The 18,953-nt window shown below is 38.5% G+C and overlaps 1 protein-coding gene across 1 annotated transcript in view; it reads right to left on the bottom strand.

Annotated features, from left to right (window-relative positions):
• pcdh2a39 (protocadherin 2 alpha 39) overlaps nt 1-15,115 on the bottom strand; it is a 29,221-nt gene extending 14,106 nt beyond the window's left edge. The window contains exons 1-2 of the mRNA XM_087806808.1: nt 12,319-15,115; nt 9,117-9,175 (exon numbers count right to left, since the gene is read on the bottom strand). Coding sequence (XP_087662934.1) covers nt 9,117-9,175; nt 12,319-14,859 — 2,600 coding nt within the window. The 5' untranslated portion in view covers nt 14,860-15,115. The remainder of the gene's footprint in view (nt 1-9,116; nt 9,176-12,318) is intronic.
• Nucleotides 15,116-18,953: the final 3,838 nt, after the last annotated feature.

Below are 18,953 nucleotides of genomic sequence, written 5' to 3'. Positions count from 1 at the left end.
ACAAAAACATTTTGGTTCTTATAAACTAACTTCATTGCAACATAATCATCAACACTATTCTTTTCCTAGATGTATTCCTTCTCCTTCTCTGATATCACACTTTCTCTTCCATATACTTGTATACAGATTTACATTTGTACTTTATTTCTGTCTCAAGATTGTTCCGTAACACAGCTTTGACAACATAAGGTTGTTGTCGAACTTGTGGCCTACGGGCCATTTTGGGCCAAATAGATGAAATCTTGTGGCCCAATATGTGACAATGTCATGTTGTTACAAGTACAGTCCAAGGAAGTGTCTACATGTATTTACAGAGTCAGATGTTAAAGGGAATAAAGATAAGCTCATGAAATTGTATTCATTTATGTAACTTTGATTAGAACAGTGTTAAAAAAATGAAGGTACATTTGTCACGTGGAAAAATTCACAAAACAAAACAAAAATATATAAATGCAATGGACATCTAAGAGCTTCAGAAAAACGGTTTTTTGGCACTTGAGTTTAAGATTTATACATTTCAATAATACCTAAAAATCGAATTTAAATAATTTAAAAGTCAAAACTGATTCTAATAATCTGCTTTAAACCGAACTTAAACCTTTTGCAAAAACAGATCTTTTGAAACCTGTTGCTTGATTTATTCATATATAAGAGCATTATAGTTATAAAAAACAACAAGTGTATAAATGTTAGACAACATGCATGTGTATCGTGACAGTTCAACTGATGTGTAGTCGGACATCTGCCTTTCCAGCATAAGGTATGGTGACTGGGTGAAGTTAAAGGAGTGAACGTATGCAGCACAATCGACTCAATGCTGCACTTCCCATCCTGTCCTTGTTGCTAGGGAGTTTTCGGTGGCAGGAGGACGTCCACGGAATACATTTCAAACCTGAGCTTCAGAGAATTGATTCTTGCACAATGCAGTAGCAATGACCTTTAAATCACCTACAGTTAATGATAAGCCCTCACTACGCAAGTAAAATAATAATTATGATTCGTATTAGTTTGTTTTTTTTAGCAGACTGAGCAATATGAGGCCCTTTGTATGTATTATTGTGGCCCTTGTGAAGGCATCTATTTATCTAAATATAACTTGTTCAAGTTCAGTTTCTCTTTTTTTCGTTGTCATTTAAGCAATTGTTGTCAATCGAATACAGTTATTTTTAAACAGTGCTTTTTTTAATCATGTTAAAGATTGAATAAAGATATTTTTTAACGCAATAAAATGTCAATAGAATTTATTAGAAACGATTCACATTATTAGTACATTATTATTATTTAAGATGTTTCCATTTTGTCCAGGTTTATACAGTTAAAAAAAAAATTAATGTATGTTTTTTTTATAACATTAGAATAGAATAGAAAATGTTTATTCATCCCCAGAGGGGAAACACTTTTACAACAGCAGCACAATTGAAAAGAAAGTGCAAGGAAAAAAATAAATAATAAAAGAGATAATAAAATAAAATAAAACGATCTAAAAAATATACAAATGATGTACAATATCAGAAAATTTAACACTATTAACAAAATAAAATAGAATAACATTTATATTATATATATATTATTATATATATTATATATTATTATATATTATATACATATATTATATATTTATATTACATTATATAATATGACGTGGCGCCTGAGGAGATTTATTATTTCTAATTTTCTTTGAATATATGACAGTCCGTCCTTTTCCGATTGTATTGCTTCACAAGCACAATTTGTAGTTTGTCCAAGTGACACATGTTGTAGTGAGGATAACTATTGGATTGTGTTACTTAAAACTGAAATCACTGATTCTAAAAAAGGTTTTATCTCCAAAGCATTTTAAGTATAGCCGCAATCCTTGTTAATCAGGAAACTTTAAAGAAATGTTCTGAATAATATTGCCATTAGTATGTTTTGTATGTCAACCAAACCGTTTGTATTCTAAATCTAACGACTCAAAAATGACCATTAAAAACACATTTTCTAAAGTGATTAAAGTGACTACACTGAGTCGCGACTCGCTCGTGGATGCGTTATTCATGATTAATTGACTCACTTAAGGAGAATATACAACATTTGAACGACAAAAAAAATCCACTTTTTTTTGCCAGCAAACTCCCATCAGTGTAATAAAACGAAATACAATGAATAAAATGACCCATTAAAATATATAAGGTATCATCATCACGAAAACATCATCATGTTTCCTTTATTTAAAATCCCTCGTAGACTTTACTTCCCTGAAGTTACACAACTCTTGACGATCGACAGTCCGATCGTGTCCAGATGCTTTCGAAAAATGTCCCAGAACATATGCCAAAAAGGAAGTTCTGTTTCTCTTCGTCCTCCTCGACCGTTGTGTAACTGTTCTCTGTAAATGTCAACACATGTTCTGGAGCATTCCTGGAACAACGGGATGTTTTTTGCTGACTCATCAGATCCGTCGTCTGACCCCTGTGTAACACTCTTCTAGGGACCCCTGAGCCAGCCGAATCCCCTGCAGCTCCTACAGTGATAAATATTGAGAAAGTACAGGGAATAGTATAATATTTTTATTCCGGATATCGATATTCAAAAGCTCTCTATCGAAACATCTGAAGACGTTTTTATTTGTTCAGGCTTTTCCTTGATTTTCTGGAACTCCTGTTGTGTTCTCAGTTTTATCTTGATCTTTAAAGTATATACTTTATGGAATATTGTTTTGATTGTTTAAGCGCTTTGTGACCCTGGTCTGGAAAAGCGCTTTATAAATAAAAATGACTTACTTACTTACTATATATATATTTTAACGTCTGAAATAACATTTATTTTAATTGAAAGTTATGTTGTGGTTTACATTTCAATAGTGTGTGTATAAAATACAATCATTCAATGTTTTATTTTACAATTAACGCTCCATTTGTATGGTGCAATTACACCTCCGGCCACTAGTTGGCAACATTCGTCGTTTCCTCTGTGCCAAAGTAACAAGAAAAAATGTGAAAAGTAAATGGTATATTAGCCTCAAGTTGCTTTTAAAAGCTAAAGTTTGAACTCATTTTGGCTTTAAAACAAAGTTCTAAGTTAAATAACAACAATTACAGATACTGGATATTGCATGATGCTCCATGTTGTTTGACACTGTTTATGTATTTCATTGTTAATATAAGTTTACCGTTCTTTGGTAAAATTTTGAGAGGAACCTTCACGTTTGATTAGACAAAGTATTTGCTCATTTCTTTGTAAAAGCCAGAAGTGTCATCGCCGTCCTACAGTATCGAAATATATCGTATTGTAACACATGTATCGTGATACGTATCGTCAGATTCTTGTCAATACACAGCCCTTATTGTACTATGACTAAAACGATGCAAATGTTTATTCTTAATAGTTAATAACAATGATACAATTTGTCTCAAAATATGTGAAAAACAATCTATAAATGAATAACCTTTCCACTCTTATATCGATGTTTTCTTACTGATACCGAACTCCAAATACAGTGTGGGTTGTACATGAGGGACCCTCCCTTGCTGGACCCTCTGCAATGCAGCAACACTCGGCTTCTCATATCTCAAAAACACGCTGGTGGTGTTTGAGTTTTTTTTTTTTTTCCTGAATACAAAATGGCCATTGGGCTTCTTCCTTGCAGAACACTGAAGGGACGACGTTAATTGTAGCGCGTATTAGACGGGGGAGTGCGTTACACCCTTTAAATGTAGGTCAGGGATGACATGTAAAGAGTGAGACACTGCAAAGGAGTTAACATGAACGTCTCGCTCTTTTAAAGCCTTACAGGCACCGGCGTTTTTGGAGATGACAGCCGTGAATGAGTGCAAATGATTTATCCTAATCCATGTCATGTCGGATGTTACTGTGGCTTGATGACATTATAAAGCTTCCGGAGCATATCAATGGGAATGAATGTCCAATTAAACTTTGATTGACCAGACGGACGCACAAACAAACAAGTGTGTCTGCCGTGAGACTCTTCACAAACTTGTGTAGTTTACGCACCAAAAATACATGTGTATATATATCTCTAAAAATACTGTTTTTGCCCATACAAGGTATTTTTAAGTGAAAAAATATTAAATGATTGACTTTGGACTGAGCAAATCTAACTCATCAACTTGTCTTTAAGGATTTAAATGGTATATATTGTTGATTAATGATTATTTTCAACACATTAAAGAGGATTTAGTCGTGTTTGTTTGCCTTCATTTGGATTTCAGCGGTGTAAGAATATATCGTCCACATATATATCGCAATATTTATTTATTCAGGATACTTTCTTGATATTCAACCTCACTGTATTGTTTAAAAGAAAATGTTTTTTAATTATTTTTTTTTCCTTCAAATCATATATTGTTGTTTTTTTTAATACTAGTTGTTTTATGGTCTTTATTTTAATAAAGTGTAAAAAAAATACATTTCATACAAAAGGCAGTTTTGTTTTATGTATTTTATTTTTTTGATTTACTATTTCTCATACAATTTATACATTTTTGTCTTGCTAAGTAAATCAAAAGAAAATTGAAAATACATTTTTAAGATATAATAACATTTTTAACATTTGGTAAAACGTATATAAGATAAAATAATATATAATAAATTAAAACTGATTTTATAATCACAATGTGAGGAATTATTTTCCTGGTGATTTCACTTTTTGACTACATTCACTTCACAAGTTAACAATGAGATCTTGTCGATGACTGAGGACGAGAGGATACAGTCGACTCCAGCGGATATTTTGTTTCAAAACAAATGAAACCAGTTACGACTTTGTCAAGAGTCATGTGGTCTTTAAATTCTGCAACATCAGAGTCAAGTACTTGACAATACTACATGTACTGTATAGCCTTGTTACTACAATATCACAAATATATTGCAATATATCGTATTGTTCCCCCTGTATCCCAGATTCTTGCCAATACACACCCTTAATAGTACTTACAAGATATTTCCAAACGCACAAGGGGAATTGCAGCCATATTACTTTTTATTTTTAACGTTAAACTTTCTCTTAACAAGTTTTATTTTAAGTATTTTAAGCAAGTTTAATTTATTTTTTTTCAATATTCTTACTGTAGGTCCGGGGTATTGTGTTTTACTTTTATCTCTGTTTTATTTGTTTTATATATTATTTAGACCTAATAAACCATTTTTAAGGAGTTTGTTTAAAAAAAAAAGTTGTTTTTCTTTTACATCAATCTTTGGATCTGCCACATAAATTAATTTAGATGAAAAATAGATAAATTATAGATGAATGAGATCAATTATTTACTCATCATAATCAACTATATCATTTTTTTTGAAGCATAAATTAGTAACATTTTGTTTAAAAGCTTCTTTTGAATGTTATTCAAGCTTTTATTCTGCTTCAATAATTCACGCGATCTGGTATATATAGTAAATATATTTAGTAAAATGTCTCCTTTGGTGCAATAATTCATATGAAATCTTCTATAACCTGAAAGATAAATCTATAAACACACACTTACAAACACATACGTTCATGCTGGGCGGCGATACAAGCGCACGCTGATGCATGTGTGCACCGATGATCTGTCAAAGGTCACAGTCTGCTCATTTGTCCTTCATGCTTCCTGCTTAAAGACTTTGAACGGGGGACGCGGCGCTCGAATGTAGATGGCCTATATAGGATTACACTGCAGAGGAGGTGCGCCGCGCATTCGCTGATTAGAAATGTGTGAAGCTCACACAATGGAAGCCGGTTTGGGGGGGCATGGGGTTCAAACAGATGCTGAGGGTTCTGTGGGTCTTGTGCGGTGGATTTGAGGGATTAGTCGTGGAAAAAAATAATTAGATCACACTTGTTCGGCAACAACAATGGCTGGAGAGTCGAGTAATAACTACGGTGTGTATCGTGTGACTAGCTATGAATACATGGAAAGCCTAAAAGAGTTTTTTTCAGTAAAATCTAAATTTAGGAAAATGGTGTCACAACATGATCTGCATCTTATAATCCATGCATTTGTGTCTTGAAGTTTTTTTTTAATGTCTAAACAAGAAAGAGCTGTAGTTAAAACAAAACTCTGCAGTGAAGATTTTGACCCGCTCTAGTAGGAGAACTCACATTCCCCGATCCTTAAAACTCTGCATTGGCTACCAGTTTCTTTCAGGATTAATTTTTAAATTCTGGTTCTTACTTTCAGATCTATTCATGGTCAGGCTCCTCCTTACATCAGTGATCATATCCAGGCTTACACCCCAGCTCGGGCTCTGAGGTCTGTGGATCACTCGTTATTTATTGTGTCTCTCACCACTATTAATGCCTGTTTTAAGTACAACACTAGTGGATAAAAATATATTCAGTTACAAGTTATTTTGTTCCTTAAAAAAATGAACCTATTCTAAAACACAACACAAAACAAATATATAAGACAATTGGAATTAGTTTGTTTCAACCAGGAAGCTTTAAAAAAAAAAAAAAACAAGGATCAGAGACCACAAGTTGGTCAATTAGAGTATTTTTAGACATTTTTTCTTTATTTTTATTACTTTTTTTTTATACATTTGAAATGTTGGTTAAATTTCAGATTTTATTAATTCATGATGTCACAACAATGGGAAACACATATAACTTACTAGGGATAGAAAATAGACAATAGATATTTGTTACCATTTATTATTACCAAATATTTAAATTAAATGTAAATGGTGTCATTTTGTTACTATACTAATGTTGTATTACAATTTTTTGTTTATTCTAATATGTATTTATGTCCAATACTTTTTTTTCTTCTGTGAACTTGCCACTGACTAAACTACCAAATGTATCCACTGTGGGGCAAAAAAGGACATTTATCTTATCTTATCTTAAAATAGCACTGGTTTTGACATACAGTATAGATCAGTGGTGGGCAATTATAATTCCTCAAGGGCCATATTCAATTCTGTGAATGTTTTGAGGGGCCGTCAAGCAAAAAGAAAGAGGAGAAAATCCCTAAAAAAAAAAGTACATTCGTTCATTAGGCCATGACTTTTATTGAGCTAAATAAGATGCATAAATTTTATTCTTGTATATATGACTTTTTTTCTAAACATTTCTTCAACTAACTTTAAAAAATATTTTGAGGGATTCATATATATTCAAATATTACACACAAAAAGAGGAATAAAGTAAATAAGTGTAATGTGAAAATGTAAATGAATACAGTCAAAGGGGTCCAGGTCTAAATAGATGTTGGTAACTAGATAATGAGAAGTAATGCAGGTTTTTGTGTCTTTTTTGAGTTTTGTTTTTCATTTTCCCCTGAAGATTTTTGTCTAGAAAATACATACAGTATTTTATAATATATCTCAAAATTGACATCAGAACTCGCCTGGTATAGATCGTCATGCATGCTGTCTAACTCACTCACACACACACAGACACACACACACACACACACAGACATACACACACACACACTTTTTCCCCGTGGGTAATGGGTGTGTCTAACATTTGGACGGATCAGGGAGAAAGACACGCAAGCTAGCTGGGAATCTACAACGACTATGCAGCAGAAAGACTTTGAATCTCAGGAAGGTAACCAGTGTTTAGCCTCAGGCGAGTTGCTGGCGCTACATGCTAATCCACTTTAGATCGCGGCTAAATGACGTGCAATGTACGCATTTAAGCCTGTTTTTGTTTGTCCATCTTGAGTTTTGATGTGTTGAACCTCAGTTAAGATGGATTTAGATGCTACATTTAAAAAAAGGAAATAATTGGTCAATTTTGGTGAAGATGTATCAGGAGTTGCAATCTTTTAGGTTACAAAAAATGGTTCCATACTAACAACAAACCAGTTTGCTAGTGATGCGTTGATGAGGCCTCGCGAAACTGCTTTGTAGTGACGACCCTGTATCATGAGACATTTTGAAAGGCCACTAGATGGCACTACAAGTTTGAAATAGAAATGCCCGGTTTCATTGAATTAGTAGATAAGAGCCAACGATAATAAAGCCAACTTATGTTCAAAATATTTTTTGACTTGACAAAACCTTTCAAAAAAAAAGTTAAGTAAAGACCTTCTTAAACCCTTTTGCAAACCCCTTTGTAAACCCCTTCATAAACCCCTTCGTAAACCTCTTCTTAAACCCCTTTGTGAAAACCTTTGAAGAAAACTTGCAATAAAAACCTTTTAAAAAAACCTTGCGAAGAAAAAAACGTAGAAGGAAACATTCATAAAAAACCTTCGTAAACCTCTTTGTAAACACCTTCATAAACCCCTTCGTAAACCCCTTCGTAAACCTCTTCGTGAAAACCTTTGTGAACCCCTTCGTAAACCCCTTCGTAAACCCCTTCGTAAACCTCTTCGTGAAAACCTTTGTGAACCCCTTCGTAAACCCCTTCGTAAACACCTTCGTAAACCCCTTCGTAAAAACCTTTGTGAACCCCTTCGTAAACCCCTTCGTAAACCTCTTCGTAAACCTCTTTGTGAAAACCTTTGTGAACCCCTTCGTAAACACCTTCGTAAACACCTTCGTAAAAACCTTTGTGAACCCCTTCGTAAACACCTTTGTAAACACCTTCGTAAACCTCATTGTGAAAACCTCTTCGTAAACCCCTTCCTAAACACGTTCGTAAACCCCTTTGTGAAAACCTTTGAAAAAAAACTTACGATAAAAAGCTTTTAAAAAACCTTACGAAGAAAAAAAACTTAGAAAGAAACATTCGTAAACCCCTTTGTGAAACCTTTGATAGAACCTTTGAAAAAAAAACTTGCGATTAAATTCATTGCGAAAAATTGAAAAAATAAAATTATGAAAATAATGAAAAGAAACATTCGAAACAACCTTCGATTAAACCTTTAAAAAAACTACTAACAAAACGTTTAAAAATAAACTTTTTTTAGAAAGCAGAAAGAACAATTCATAAAAAACCTTTGTAAAACCCTTCGTAAACCCCTTTGTGAAAACCTTTGATAACACCTTTGAAAAAAAAAACATCAGAAAAAGGAAATAGGAAAAACCTGCGATAACCCCTCATGAACAAAATGAGCTGGTGGTATCTGTTCTCAGCACTACATACAAAGGTACCACATAACTGGATACAGATGTGACGAGTGCATACTAAAATAATAATCATAACATTACGAAAGAGATCAGGATGAACAGAAAGTGCTTACCTTTGCATCCCCGCCCTCAACGAAGCCGAATATCTCCAGTCAGCATTAGGGGCTTTTGGCTGAGCGAGCAGGAGGTGAGTGGGGGAAAAAAACAAAAAAAAACAGATGATGGACGGAGAGAGAGAGAGGAAAGAAAGTTTAGTTTGATCTCCTCAGTCCAGAGTGATGCCATATCTTCATCAAATAATCATGACCCTCAGCCCAGTTATGACTGCGTTTGAAGCCTTTCACCGCAGTTGCCCGTTGCTATTAAACACCCACACTGACGTCCACCAAATAAAAAAATGTTGACTGAAACTGAAACCCATATTTATGGGGTCAAGGGTCGCTCAATTTGGAGGCATTATCCTACCCTATGACTAATCTATTCTGTGCAGCATCTGTGGTCAGCAAGTGTCGTGAGTCTAAGTGCTTTAAATTCCCAGCAGCTCTGTGGTAAATTATTGCCTCCAAAAAGCAATAAAGCCGGAGTCATCACCACCGGAGCATCTGGGCTCATGTGCAGGGTGAGCTCCCCGAGGTACACCATACGTGATGCAGCCCAGACGCTCAACACTTGCAGGATGTTGATGTTGTCATAAGAAAAGGAACTTATAACAATAGGATTTTCTTTTCTCCTGGTTTTAAGAGCAGTTTTATCTGGTTAGGATGAGATTCGTTTATCATAATTTGTCTTTTAACTCCTGCCATCTTTGCTTTGAAACAAATAGATTATCTGAAGCGTCTTTTTCTTAGAGACTCATTTCTGTCCTTCAATCCTGTATTTTATTCTGGCTGACGGTTCATCATCGATCAATCTCTCTGTAGGTCTGTCTGTCTGAATGCCTCGTCCATCCATCCGTCCGTCCGTCCGTCCGTCCGTCCGTCCGTCGTTGACTCTGTCTAACTGTCTCTCTCTCCGTTTGTCTGTCCATCCATAATCAATCAATAGTTCCATCCGTCTGTCGAACCTCTCTGTCTATGTCCGTCCATTCATCTTCATTAAATGTGTCTGTCTGACCTTCCTTTCTTGCTTCCTTCCCTACTTCCTTCCTTCCTTTCTTCATTAATAAATAAATCTGTCTGTCCGTAATCAAAAATCCATCTGTCCGACTGTCTCTGTCCATCATCGTTCAATCTGTCAATCAGTCCGGCTGTCTCTATTTCAATTCGACCATCCTTCTATCTATACATCCATCCATTTTTTTAATTCTCTCTGTCCATCCATTATCATTCAATCTGTCCATTTGTCCATCCATCTTTCTGTTTGTCCATTGCTTGTGGTTCAATCTTTCCAACCGTCCAACTGTCTCTCTGTCTGGCGCTACGTCTATCAATGCATCCATCATCAATTATCTGCTGTTTTCTTTCACTTTGTCTCTGTTTATCATCAATAAATCTGTCCATCCATCCATCTGTCCAACTGTCTCTCTCTCTGTCTGCCTGCAAGTCTGTCTATCAGTCTCTCTATCTGGCTTTACGTCCATCAATGAATCCATCTATCCGTTGGTCTTTAACTATGTCTGTCCAACATGTTCTCCATCTGTCCATCAATCTATCCTTTCGACTCTGTCCGTTTGTCTTTCTGTCCGTCAATACATACGTCCATCATCAATCCATCTATCTTAAACCCATTTAAAGGGTTGAAATATATCAACTTTTGTTATTTTCCTACATTGAATCAAGATTTTTGCTTTAAAACTTTCTAAAACGGTGTATTTTATTGACCATATGTTAAAACATGTCTTCTTCTCTTTCTACATATGACTATTAAATCACAGCCATTTTGTGATACAGGACACAAGCCAGGTTAAATATGCCAGTATTGCACAGCAATTCCCTTCTTTTATTTGAATCCAAGCTCTTATTTGGATCTCTGCTTCTTTTTTTTTAACCAGAACATTAATCATGCATGACCCCAACTTGTTTTCCTCATGAGCTCCCGCGTCCCACATGCTTTATCCGAGGATGAACATCATGGTTTCTGTTGAAACGATTCATCCTGAGCATTAAAAAAACAACAATGCGTCCTCAGACGGTTCGGTCGCAGACACAAAAGATGGCACATTGCATTCTATGGTTGAATACATTGGGGAGTATTTCCTGCTGGTGGACCCAGCCTCTTTGACTCGAAATCTAATTTGTGGCGCTGAGGAACAGAAGCTGGAGGTTAATCTAATCTCCGCTGCTACACTTGTTTTCCCCTCTTCCTTTAGACTGACTGATGTTCCAGTGACGGGCACCTTTAGACACTCCACGTCTGGCTTTGATAACCGATTTAACAGTTGCTGTTGTTTTTTTTAACTTAAAGTAGAAGTTCATCAACATGTCAAGGTCACAGAGGTATATGATTTGTTTCAAAGCATGCGATTACACAAGAAGAATTTTATCTTTTGGGTCAAGATGATCATTGTCAAGTGGATTTTATTACATCAATCAATTCCACTTGAATACTTTTTTGTGTCATATTTTATTTAGAAAGGTGTCACTTTAAACCTAGTACAATATTAATGATAATGTTATCATTATTTATTCATTCTAAATATATTTAATAGTATTTTAGAATCATTGTTCTTCCACCCATTTTGACGATAATTATATTAAATAGTTATTTTAGCTAACGGTCTCAGGAGTGTGTGATTACTCTATTTACACCAAAATTGTATTTCTTATGATGTACAATGCATATAATTGCTCTTCAGAAAAGTATCATTTTCCGACCAATATTAATCCAAGCAAGTGCACTTGTGACCAGCCTCTAACAGGACAATTAACCCAGACGACTTCATCGCGACTCTCCCTCTTACTCACGCGAGCCAACCAAGTTCAAACCCTCTTGCTGTGAGAGTGATGTGAAGTAGTGAGGACTCTACCCCCCCCCTCCACCACCACCATCACCACCCTCCACTCCCCCCTTTCCTCCCCGTATTGGAGGAGCCGCGATGACAGCCTCAAACTGAAACACAAATCTCTGAATCATCAGAAATAACACGGGGCTGTGGTAAAGCGTCAGAACTGACACTAATGCAGTGCGAGTGCTGAGCTGGAACTGAATAAAGCGATTGAAGCATGGAGGGATTGAATTTCTTACTTCAGGAGGGAGATATAAAGTGAGGGCGGTCACTAAAAACTACAGGCGACGATGAAGAGGCGGTGACCTCGGTAAATCCAAACTTTCATTAGAAAGCAATAACAATGGTGGATGAAATATTTAACGACTTACTTCCGGGCAGATTTGAAGCGAGGCATCAGGCATGCTGAGTCTGCGTACAAATCCACTGCCGCTTGTGAAGAAGCGGTCGGCGCCGCTGCCCCACGTGCCGCTGATGGGTCGTCCCGTGTTGTAGAACATGAAGGTGTCGCTGCCGGAGGTGGCAGTCAAGCAGGTCTTGTAGCAGTATGTCTTTGTGAGGGAGCCATTCCCACGGACCTCGATGTAGTGGGGCTCCACCTTGAGGTCTCTTCTGAGGACCACGTTGTTGTTGGGTTGACCGGCGGCACCGCCGGGACCCATTCCACCGGCGCTTACGCTGTTGTTGCCACCGTCTGGTGGTGGCTTCTGTGACCCACAGCAAGGGGAGCAGGACCCGGGTTGAGTGCAGTAGGCGTGACAGCGGACGATGGCCAGCACCACCACGGTGACCAGGAACACAAAAGTGGTAGCGCTCAGAGCCACGATTAAATACAGGGTGACGTTGGAGAAGAGGAGTGTGCTGTGAGGTTTGATGATTCTCTTGGGGTCGGGGACGACTTTGGGGGGTATCTCCATTACGGCCACGTTGATGGTGGCTGTGGAGGACAGGGTAGGCAAGCCGTGGTCTTTCACCAGGATGGTCAGAGCGAAGGAGGTGGAATTGTCCTCCAGGATCCTGCGGGTGGTTCTGATCTCGCCCGTGTGCTCGTGCACCTTAAACAAGTCCATGTCAGTGGCCGACTCCAGCATGTACACTAACCAGGCGTTAGGACCTGCGTCTGCATCGTACGCAACAACTTTGGTCACCAAGGCACCGGGATCAGCGTTTTTCTGAACCGTCTCCAGGGAGCGAGTGCCATTCCCCGCGGGGTTAACGATGAGTGGTGCGTGGTCATTCTGGTCCATAATATAGATGTAGACTGTAGCGACGCGGCTGAGTGGGGGGATTCCACCATCTTGGGCTTTGACCTGGAAGTGAAACTCTCTAAGTGACTCATAATCGAAGGCTCGGAGGGCATACGCCTCTCCAGTATCAGCCTTAACAGACACATAGGAGGTGACGGGGATGCCATGGTTGTTGTCATTGAGCACTGTGTAGGTGATGCGGGCGTTCTCCTTAATATCTGCATCTTGAGCTTTCACGGTACACAAAGAGGCCCCGGGGGCGTTGTTCTCCGTCACGTAGACGGTGTACGAAGTCTGCTCGAACCGTGGTGGGTTGTCGTTTACGTCGGCCACGTCTACCTGGATGGTCTTCTGAGAGGAAAGAGGTGGGTTCCCTCCATCGGTGGCACTGAGAGTGACATTGTAGGCATCAGTGGTCTCGCGGTCCAGGAAGGCTGAGGTAACCAAAGTGTAGTAGTTTCTGAAGGACTTGATCTTAAAAGGAAGGCCTGCTGGGATCTCTAAGCTCACCTGCTTGTTCGCGCCGGAGTCCCGATCGGTCACACTAATGAGGGCCACGACTGTGTCGGCACGGGCGTCTTCCCTCACCGGGCTCGACAGGGACGACAGCACTATCTGAGGCACGTTGTCGTTCACATCCACCACCTCCACCACAACCTTACAGTGTGCCGCCACGGCCCCGGGGCCCTTGTCCATGGCTTGGATGTACATCTCGTAAGAGTTGGTCTCCTCGTAGTCAACATTGCTCCTCACCCTGATCTCCCCGGTGTTCGTGTCCATGCTGAACATCTGCCTCACCCTCTCCGGGGTGTAACTGCTGAAGGAGTAATACACCTCGGCATTTGTTCCCTCATCAAGGTCAGTGGCGTTCAGTTTGATCACCAGGGTGTCTTTGGGAGAATTCTCCAACAGCTTCACCTTGAACACAGAGTCTCGAAACTTGGGAATGTTGTCGTTTGAGTCCAGAACTCGCACGTTAATCGTAGCAGTACCGGTTCTCTCTGGCATCCCGCCATCCAGAGCACTTAGAATTAATTGATGGTAAGGCGTCTGTTCACGATCCAGGGGTTTCTTGAGCACAAGCTCGATGTGCTTACTGTTGCTGGAGGGCTTGTTGGAAACCAGCGCGAAGTGGTCATTTGTGCTCAGCTGATAGATACGAACCGCATTGGTCCCGATATCCTGGTCCTCCGCGTAGTCTATCGGGTAGCGGGACCCCGGCAACGCGGACTCTGTGATCTCCACCTGGTACTCATCTTTGGGGAACTGCGGCGTGTTGTCGTTGGCGTCCTCGATCTCCACCTCGACGTGGTGCACCTCCTTCGGGTTCTCCACCATCACCTCCAGATTGATGAGGCAGCTGCTGGACAGGTCGCACATCGCCTCCCGGTCGATCCTCTCGTTGACCAGCAGCTTCCCATTCTTGGGATTGACAATCACGTAGCGTTTGCCGCTGGTGGAGGTTATCTTGATTTTGCGCGTGGCCAGCTTTCGAATGTCCAGCCCCAAGTCATGCGCCAGATCGCCGACCAGTGCCCCATTTTCCAGTTCCTCATTTATGGTGTAACGCAGCTGTCCATACGAAAGGCCACAAAATAAGCAGAATATCACAAAACAAAAAGGCACGTTGCTCCCTGTCCGGTTGCATATCCCCACCACAGCCATGGCAAGCTCACAGGATCCGCAGACGGATTAAACGCAGCCTTCCGCCCCTTTAGCTTGTAGTATCTTGCATTCCAGCACCTCATGAAGGTGGGCTAGTTGGTCTCCGGGTGTCTGAAACAGCACCATGTTGTGACCCGGTGGAGATGAATCCTCTCCAACGCTCCCATTTTCCTTTGTCCGTGATGCGCCTTTTTTCTCTTTTTTTTTTCTCTTTTTTTTTTCCCTGTGTGTCTCCAATGCGCGCAGCTGACGGGTGTGTTTCTGTGCTGCTGGAGCTGTGACCAAATCCAACAAGCGCGCCACAGTGCAGCCATAACAGCGACACACTTCCTGGGGACCCGTCAAAATAAAGCGAATTTAGTGCGAAAACAAACGCGGTTTTTATAACACATGCTTTATCAAGATCGATCCAGATTATAAACATACACCTTTTCTTCCTTTTTTAGCTCATTTTCTTGTAGTTTTTTTGTAGTTCTTTAAATTTTGTAGTTATTTCTACATGATTTCCTTAAAAATAAAACGCAATTTAATAGTAATGTGAATATAAAATAAATCAAATCTTGAATTCTTATTAAGTGAGTCGTTTTTAGTTTCCTGGTCGAGCGTTTTTCTGCGTCTAAAAAACCGGATGCGCTTCTGTAACCACCGCCGTCTTCACAGCATCCACCCTTGCGCGCACCCAGACTCCTCTCCACCGCGGTGGCGCATCTCCCCTCCTCCTTTCCCCACCCTTTTTCCTCTCCTTTTTCCGTGCCTCCATTGCACGTTTAGTCTGAATGTGTTGATCAAATATTTCATGACTCAATCCCATCATTTTTAAAAGATTTATCGTCAGGACGCGGTAGAAAAAAACGCACTTTCATTGACACACCTACATTTATTAATGTGTATTTATGCATCTTTTATTGTTTTATTTTTTTTATGTTTTTGGGGGGGGTGGGCTTTGTTCATCGAGGAGTAAACAGCGGCAAAAAAAAAAAAAAAAAACACATGCTCGCAGGCTGAGGCTTTCTTGTGTTTGTCCTCCATTGTCTGGATCAAGGATGGTTTAATGTGCCGGTGGCGATTCTACCGCATGGCGAACACGCGCCGGGGCAGGGACACAACATCACTACTGACAAGCTCAATCTTCCCCCCGCGTGGATCACTCTCCGTGGAAGACCCCGGACTGTCAGGCCACATGATCACATTTAACATGACCCCCCCACCCCCATATACAAGTACACAAGCGCCTCCATATATCGTCTTCATCCTGCAGGGCTGGTTAACATGATACGACTCACGATACGATATGATTACCATGTGGATCATCTATCTCTCTTTTTTCATTTTTTAAATCAATAAATTAAACTGTAATTTTATTATTATTACAAATCCATTTTAATGTGGCCATTAGCTCAGGTTACAAACCGTAAGATTAAGTTCAGGAGCAGGGATTGGGTGGTAATAAAATTTCTCAAATTAAACCTAACTATGCCAATAATATATTTGTAAACCCTTCATAGAAGAAAAAAAACGAGTGTAAAATAATAATCATTTCAAAATAAGAACTCTTTATTGACTCCAATTATTTTAAAGGGCAAGAAATAATCACCAAAATAAGGAAAAAGGAACAAATAAACTTCCGAAACAAATAGCTTAAGTAAGTTAGTTAGTTTATACAATAAAAAAAACAATAAAATAAATTAAATTAAATCGACATGTTCTTCGAGGAGCAGATCATTCTGATATCACAGGGGCTGCCGCATAAATCACCGTAAAATAATGATGAAATCACACAAATTAAAATAAGAGTAAACAGTCCCTGAATGAGAAACATTAATGCATTTACCTTGTTTGTAAATAAACTGAAATATATATTAAATAACACATCATCAATTAATACAAACATGGATAAACTAGTTGTTACACCAACAAAAAATATATATATAATGGCTATTTAGTCATCATCATGCTTTAAGGGAGCAACAGGGGATTGAGTTCATTTTTATTTTACACAAATGCCAAGTGATTTGCTGTTTATAAAGCTTCACGTCCTGCTTGCCAAAAAACACAAGCATCCCAGGATGACAAGCAGGAAATAACGATTTCCAAACCAGAAAATAGATTCTCTTGGCTCAAGCAGACCAACGTGACATGATGAGTTTAGATTTTTTTTTATTCGTTTTTTTTTTTTGGAAGGTCAACTTTGCTCTGGATTCAATCAAGCATAACATCTAACCACTAAACATGTGTTCTTAAGGGATACAAGCATATCTGTAGTCATTTAGTTTTGTTGTCTTGTGTTAAGGCGGACTGATTTTGACTAAAACTGTAGAAACTGTCTAAGGTAAGGTAGATGTAACTTTCCTCAGGAGCCACATCTTATACAGTGTCTGTTGTGAAGTGCCATCATCAAAAATAAAAGGGATAAAAAAAATAATCAAGTAATAAAACTAAGCTATACATGCTTAAACATTTAGGGGGGACACACTCTGCCTTTTGATTGTAATTATGTGGCCCCTCATGAGGTAAGAGATCATGTCGATTTTATCGTCTCGTCATTTCTATTGTTAATTTCTATCTCTAAATGTGACTTCAGGGTATTTTTTAACTTTACCCTCTTCTTTAGTCATTTTTGTGAGTAATTTTTTTAAATTTTTATATTTATTTATGGTCCCTAAACAATATTTAATGTAAAGGATATTTCAGAATAGTTAGATTGTTTTTAAATAAATGTTTAAGCATGTGTAGCTTGATTTTATTATTTTTTACGTTTCTCCCTTTTATTTTTGCTTGATGGCCCTTCACTACAGACACTGTGTAAAATGTGGCCCCTGAGGAAAGTTAGGCCATACTTTAGCTTAGATCGAAAGTGTAATAGACAGCAATATATGTATGCTCTTTTGGTCTTGTAGACTTGTAGAATTGTTGTAATATAAGTTGACAATAACAATTCTTTAATATAACTTCAATTATTCAAAGAAAGAGTCATATTTCTGAACGTTATAATATCAAGAACAGTTCATTAGAATTATCCCCCCCCCAAAAAAAACCACATTTTTAATTGCAATTTTCGAAGCCAGTGAACATGATTCTGAAGCAGATAATTTCAGAGCGAGCAGGAAATGGCAGCCTCCTCTCTCGCCGAACTGTTATTATCCACCTTAGAAAGAGTCTTGCAACACGTATTTACACAAAACAAGAGGCGTCGATATTGGATCCTGTCGCCGAGTCTAATTAACAACTAGTCGTCAGTAACTCGGCCGCAGTGAGTGATGAGCTCATCCGGACAAGCATCGGGGCTGAAAGTCCGTCCAAATCTGACAGTGGAAGTCGGTCACAACAGCTGGCGGCGCAAAACTGTCCCGATTGCCTGGAGCAGAACAGATCACTGGATGAATGCGCCTGCTGGACGAGAGCCAGAACCACTGAAGACGACTGAAGATCGTCATCATCATGATAAACGGGTCCTTTAATTGTTGGAAAATAACTTTAAAAATACACAAAAATCCGAAATACTGGAGCTCCTGGGTCAAGGAATCAATCTGATCCTGTTGAGTTTTCAGAGGATTGACCATGTGTTCTACTCTAATCCCTCAAAGTTGACAAGATTGCCGACCTACAGATTCCTTAACAGATGTCATTTGTTGACTTTTGGCAGAGGCCCACAAAATGCTATAAAACGAGTGTTGTAAAAGGTCGTTACTTTTTATTCTCCTTTAATGGCTACACTAATGAATTGTAAAAATCGTGTTGAGGTTATCGTGAAGGTTGGTCTGATACTAGTGTGAAAACTGGTACTTTTGAATCGGTGTTAATGCATAAACGTTCCAACATGTTTCCATAGCGATACACTTGGTCTCAGGCATCATCTGTCGTCACTGTTTTGTGTGAACATTGTTGTCAATCATGAAAGAATCAAAGTTTGTTCTAGCGATGGGTTGATGCGGAATCATGAAAAAATGTTGTAGTGATGACACTATCATAATATGGTCTCATTTTGAAAAGCCACTAGATGGCACTCTTTCTTATTAAATAGTACTCTACTATTTCTAATACGTAGCATAATATTCAAACTTAGAATGCCATCTAGTGGCCTTTCAAAATTAGAC

Source organism: Callionymus lyra, chromosome 14 (genome assembly GCF_982586985.1).
Source record: "Callionymus lyra chromosome 14, fCalLyr1.hap1.1, whole genome shotgun sequence".
Lineage (NCBI taxonomy): Eukaryota > Metazoa > Chordata > Actinopteri > Syngnathiformes > Callionymidae > Callionymus > Callionymus lyra.
Note: the sequence above shows the minus strand (reverse complement) of the source record. Positions and strands in the feature narration are given on the sequence as shown.